Genomic DNA, 6490 nt, shown 5'->3' on the forward strand with positions numbered 1-6490 from the left:
TTAATTTATTATAATTTATTTAAAAAATTATATTCTTTATAATGTATCATGGCCTTTATTGGGTTAAAAGTACTCCGAATAAGAAGAAAGAAAAGACTAGACTGAGTTTGGTTATCGTGGAAGCCTCCAGGATGCAACGTGTACACTTCCGCGATCAAGCCTTTCTCCGAGCGAGAAAACGCGAAAAAAATCATTCCAATTTCGACTTTAGATAAAAATCTAATGTAGTCTCGGAGATATACATATATATGCATTATGTACATATATATTTGTGTGTTGCGTGTGTGTATGCATGTGTGTGTGTGTGTGTGTGTGCGTGCGTGTGCGCATGTATGTGTGCGTACACACGCACGCGCGCGCGCACACACACACACACGCACGCACACACATACACGCACGTACGCACTCACATACACACACGACATAGAAATCCGAAAGAGAGGAAAATAACACGAGATGACATAGAAACAGAGGAGAATGAGAGAGAAAAAACAAGAGAAAAAAAAGAAGAAACAAAGCATCACACAAATACACTTTCATACATATACATATATAGAGCGTGAGAGATCATGCACTCATTTTTTAATAGAATACGTTACATACATAAACACAAGAAGTACATAAGATACGTCTACTGCACGACAAGATAGTCTTGAATTAAAAAGCTTGTTGCTTAGATGAAGAAAAAGAGAAATGTGCAGAACTAACTCGTCTTGATGCAGTCGTATCTACATAATGTAGAGAAACATTATACATATTTTTTTGCAAGAATATTACTTTTAAATATATATATGTGTGTGTGTGTGTGTGTTTGTGGGTGTGGGTGTGTGCGCGTGTGCGCGTGCGTGCGTGCGTGCCTGTGTGCGCGCGCGTGTATGTATGTGCATGCGTATGCGTGTGATCGTGTGAATGTGTGAATGTGTGTGTGTGTGTGTGTGTGTGTGTGTGTGGAGTGTGTGTACATGTGCGTGCGTGTGTGCGTGTGCGTGTGTGTGCGTGCGTGTCTGTGTATATATGAGCGAGCGAGTGAGAAAGAGAAAAAGAAAGAATGAAGAACAAAAAAGCGAGAAAATAGAACTATTCTAATTGAGAAGAAGAAACTACGGAGAGACATGTTTTCATTTATACATATATAATTTTAATTGCGAAAAGATAATTTTGAATTGACACACAAAAAGGATTATTCGAATATTTCTTTCCTTAAAAAAAAGAAAAGCGAAGAAGAAATTCTTGATATTATGAGACTACTAATAAGCGAGCGAACGAAAGAAATAATAAGATAGATTGCTTTTAATTGATAATAATTTTTTTAATTAATGAGTTTTTCTTATGCGAATATATGTATAGGTAGAAGATTATTCTGTAATATTCGTTTTTTTTTTCATTTTATTTCATTTTATTTTTCTTTTCTCGACGAGAGAAAATTGACAGCACCAAAATTACGCATTTTCATTCATTCATTACGATTATAAACAACTAAAGAGTGAAATATAAACAAAAGAGAAGCGAATTACAACAAAAAATAAGAAGAGTCATTCAATACACTCGATGACGATAGAATAATTAATTGAAAAGATGATGTCGAGATAAACGAGCAACATTATTATTATAATTAATAATAATTATAATAAATACAATATTTGTACAATAATGTTAACGCAGTTTTGCTTTGCGGTATGTTATATTAGATATGTCGCACATTCGAATTTCTTTATTTGTCCCAATTTGTATTCCCAACCTGATTGATATACGTACAAAACACAATATATAAAAGCACATTCAAATTTGTGATCAGAAGCGATTCTTTACTAATCATAAAAGGATATTACTGCTTGATTTGTGAGCTTGTTTGATGTTTCTATCAACACGTATTTTGTAAAATTTATTACATTTATGACGCAACTGAAAAATAATCTTTATAAAAAGAAGAAAAAATTTATAACAGAGATGTGCCCTTTTTAAATATTTTTTATACAAGATGCGTTTTAAAGCTAAAGGCCGAACGATCATTAAAAAAAAATCAGTTGAATAGAAATATTTTATTAATCGTAAGTTTTTTACGTAGTCATGATTTTTTTTCTAAACACTATTTGTGCTTTTCTATGTTTTTGCTTCGAGAAATTTGTTGTGGAAATTCAGCCAATTCAATTATTTTTAACTTGCATTAGACTAAATTAAATCTTTTATTTCATTTATATATTTTTATTTATTTACATTAAGTCAGATATATTAATACTTATGAAACTTAATTACTTTTTTCTGTATTATGTTATGCAATTTATAATATTTTACATATTTTAGATCGATTAGCCCTTACTTTTAAATCACACCTCGTAATGGATATAAAAGAAATAATAAAACTAAATAAAATTCCAAAATATATGCTGTAGGTAAAACATATCTTTGTTACAAATTGACAATATTAAAAATAGTAAATATATCATCAATGCATGATATTATTTAATATTTGACTTTTATACTTTTGTATAGTTATCCATTAGAGAATTTTATTGAGTATCGTTACTTAATGTTTTGAAGGTAATATAATTTTCTATGATTACAAAAACATATCCTTTCTCTTGGCATAATTTATAGTATAATTTGAATTATATTTTTGCTACAATTTAATTACAAAATAATTATAAAATTTTACATTGATTTCTGTTATAATAGGAATATATAATTTACTGTTTGTGAGATTACAAATTTTTTTCTATCATAGAGATTCTCTCTATCATGTGCAAGAAAATTACTCATATTTATTCGCAACAATTTTTTTATTTAGATTGTTTTTTAAATATGTGTTAAATTAATAAATTAAACCGATATCGACTAAATAATATATATTGGAGGTTGCTTTTGCGTTTTACTTTTCCGGCGAGTTTGTTCCTAATCGAATCACAGGTATTCGACAGCATCTGGACAATGAATGTGCAGCACTACTGTCGTCAATTATCGTCATCGCAGATTGTACTGGTGCAGAAGAATTGTGTCACGTCAGGGAACCGCCATGGACTCTCATGTGCCTATTGAGATTACCACTTTGACTGAATCTAAGCAGACACAGTTTACACTGATATGGTTTCTCACCGGAGTGTATGCGCAGGTGCTTGGTAAGTGTCGAGCTGTCGGAGAATGCTTTCTTGCAGAATCGACACCTAGAAAAATGAAGAATATCGAAATAAAAATTAATTCTAAATAAATTTAAGGGAGTTCTAAAGTGAAAATTAAGTTTCGACGAGATCATCTATTTTATCGATTGAATGCGATTTGCATATATGATATTTACGAAACCTCATTATTACGTATTATTACATATTACATTGATTATCGCATGTAAATACGCGTATATTTCTCAAATATACTTTTTGTATCGATTTAGGTATCTAAATCTAATTCTAAAAACTTATCATTGTTTTTTCATATAATATACTCTGAAATTTCAAACTTTGTAAATTTGCAAAGTTTTTACATCAAGCAAATGTTTACGATTTGACAGCTTTAGATGTCATATATTGATAACTAATAGTATCTTTTATAAGTACTTTATATTTCAAAATTATTTGTCAACATATGAATTGCATTTCAGCAAAATAAAGTGCTCAGTAAACAATCAGTAATTATTTCTTTTGATTGAAATATATCTCTGATAACTCTTATATCATTTGTAAATATGTATATTAAGAATTAATCTGGAGAATCTCTGTAGCTGTAGATGAGCACGTTTTAATATTGATCCCATAATTTTAGGTAGATAATTTTAGGTAGATTTTTGAGAGAAAAGAACTGTAATTAATTAATTATTTTACAAAATAATTTTCGAGATCCTGTGTGTATACATATAGAGGAGAAAGTGGTGTGATATGGTATGGTGTGGCATGGCGTGGCACAGTGTGGTGTGTGTATATTATGGCTCCCTATTTACATTTTATACAATAATTTGGTTAATAATCAGTTGTTTGAAACTTAATTATTATATTTGTCAAAAATGTTGTTAAATTGATTTTACACTAGTTACAAAATATTTATTATTTAGAATTTAGAAATGCTATTTAACTTTGCATAACTCAAAATGTTATACGGTCAAATAAAATATTATATTATAAGTAACAAACAACATTCAAATAAGCATATTTACGAAATAAGATACATGAATATTTTTGTTTAAAATGATCTTTCAGAGTATTTTTCCTATTAACAATCATTGTTCATGCACGTAATCCAGCGGATGGTACACTGCCGTTTTGTTCATATAGAGCAGAGAGCTATAAAATTTTTGTATTAAAAAAATATCTACGTCAGGGAGGCAACTCTATGAGTTGAAAAATAAGTAAATTTTTAATTTTTTTTCGATTTTAATATGAAGTCCACTGCACTACCTCTCAATTTTGCATTTACTTTAATCCTATAAAAGGATTTTAATTTTGTTGAGTCAATTCGGAGATTTTTTTATAAAACTCTATCGATAATTTGATCATTCCAGCATCCCTTTAGGGAGGGGGTCATTGATTTATATAAAAAATAATCATGGACATGATTTCCCATTAATGAATTAAATTAAATTTTCACGGATTTTTTTAGTGATTTGTGAAATTATGCAAGATGGTGACTTACAGTTAGGATAATAATATAATTATTAATTATTACGTAAGGTTAAATGTAAATTGCTTTATTAATAAAAAAGTTCATCATGTTTAAATTCATTTTGTTCCCCAAACATACTACTAATAATAAAAAATAGTCTATAGATCAATTCTTCAAGCTTGAATAATAAAAAATGCAATATACTATTTATTTTTGTTTTTTAATCATTAATAATTCATCTAATTGTTTAAATGAGATATCTCAAACAATGCAGAAAAGTAAAACATAGGTACATATTAAAAGAAAGAAAAATCCTTTGAGCTGATTTTTGTGGAAAATACGCCTTAAAAATCAATATTGATAGTGTAATGTAAGGAAATGTTTAACCATCGGCATCGACGGTTAAATATTTCTTAAAGAATTCCTGTTGTTTGATCGAGCTAAAATTTGACAGGAATTATTTTTTTGTGGATTCGAATCATTCTGTGAAGTACCGCACGTTAAGAATTAATAAAAAATTTGTCTTCAAAAGTAAATATGAGGGACCCTAATAATTGTAATATGTATAATTGGCATTGCACAGAACACACATACAGCAAACAATTATTGATTAATTGGATTATTAATTTAACTGAAGTTTTTGCCATTTGTCAATTAACATTTATAAACAAATAATTTAAATAAATACTTTTATTCAGATGATATTCAAAGATTTATATCGATTATATATATTTTCTTTTAGTTGACTCTGAAGAAAAAATTTAAATACAAACCTGTAAGGTCGTTCACCCGAGTGCGTCCTCATATGCGTGGTTACTGAGCTGCTTTGTGAAAATCTCCTATCACATACTGGACATCGAAAAGGTTTTTCGCCAGAATGCGTTCTCGCGTGCGCGGTTAGGTTCGCCGCTTGACTAAATGCCTTCGAGCACGCGTGACACCTTTTTAAAAAACATCAAATATTGTTATTAATTAACAAAATTAATATTACAATATAAATAATAGCAGTTCTTTTCGTATAACTTACAACAAATTAATAAATAGTAAAATCCAGGTCAATACATTAAATGAGTTTAGGTGTAAATAATATTTATTAATCACAAATTATAATTTTATTATAATTTAAATTAAATTTTTTCATACAAAATAAAAATAAATAATTAATTTCTTTAAAATCTTAATGCAAATTTTTAACAAAATTTTAACATTAAAATTCAATAGAAAATCTGATTTAAAATTAAAACGGAAAAGAAAATGAACTTTGCCATTCACTTCATCAAGGTAAGATGTGCACTGATATGGAGATGCATTTCTCGCCCTGAGAAAGAGAAAGAAATGAAGCGAATGACAAGATTCATGAAAAACATTGGCATTAGCAATGGATCAGGATACAGCGATAACCCAACAAATCTTTTAGCAAAGTATTATAAAAATTGTTATCTCATCTGATAGACAAAAGTCTATCAGATGAGATAACAATTTTTATTCTAGTCTTCTAGTATTTATGTTTTTGTATTTATGTTTTTGAAGTTTTATTTTTATTTCAAAAATATTGTCTAAAATGGAGTCGGAATCAGCGATCTTTCTGTAGTATTTAATGTCATTATTCACTTTTGTAATTATTCTTCTTCTGACTCTTTGTTTATTTTAAATAAAGATTATAACTGAAGGATTTGATACTTATCATGTAGATAAGATAGATTAAAAGTTACAGAATTTATTTCGAGAAGTGAAACATTTTAAAGTATTGTTTAACAGATTAATTTATGTGTTATTTTGTTATGTGTTATTTTGTTATTTTTTTAGTTGTTTATTTCAAGACATTTATTAAATTTTTCATTATTTGTATTTTTTTTCATTTTTTTTTGATCATTTTTATTGTATAATATTTTATAATTATAATAAT

At 28.2% G+C, this 6490-nt stretch overlaps 1 protein-coding gene across 1 annotated transcript in view; it reads right to left on the reverse strand.

Annotated features, from left to right (window-relative positions):
- Positions 1 to 2924: 2924 nt before the first annotated feature.
- LOC108688711 (protein glass-like) overlaps positions 2925 to 6490 on the reverse strand; it is a 9237-nt gene continuing 5671 nt past the window's right edge. Inside the window, exons 5-6 of the mRNA XM_018195067.1 lie at positions 5358 to 5525; positions 2925 to 3158 (exon numbers count right to left, since the gene is read on the reverse strand). Of these exons, the coding sequence (XP_018050556.1) occupies positions 2993 to 3158; positions 5358 to 5525 (334 nt within the window). The 3' untranslated portion in view covers positions 2925 to 2992. The remainder of the gene's footprint in view (positions 3159 to 5357; positions 5526 to 6490) is intronic.

This window comes from Atta colombica, unplaced genomic scaffold (assembly GCF_001594045.1).
Source record: "Atta colombica isolate Treedump-2 unplaced genomic scaffold, Acol1.0 scaffold238, whole genome shotgun sequence".
In the NCBI taxonomy this organism is placed as follows: Eukaryota; Metazoa; Arthropoda; class Insecta; order Hymenoptera; family Formicidae; genus Atta; species Atta colombica.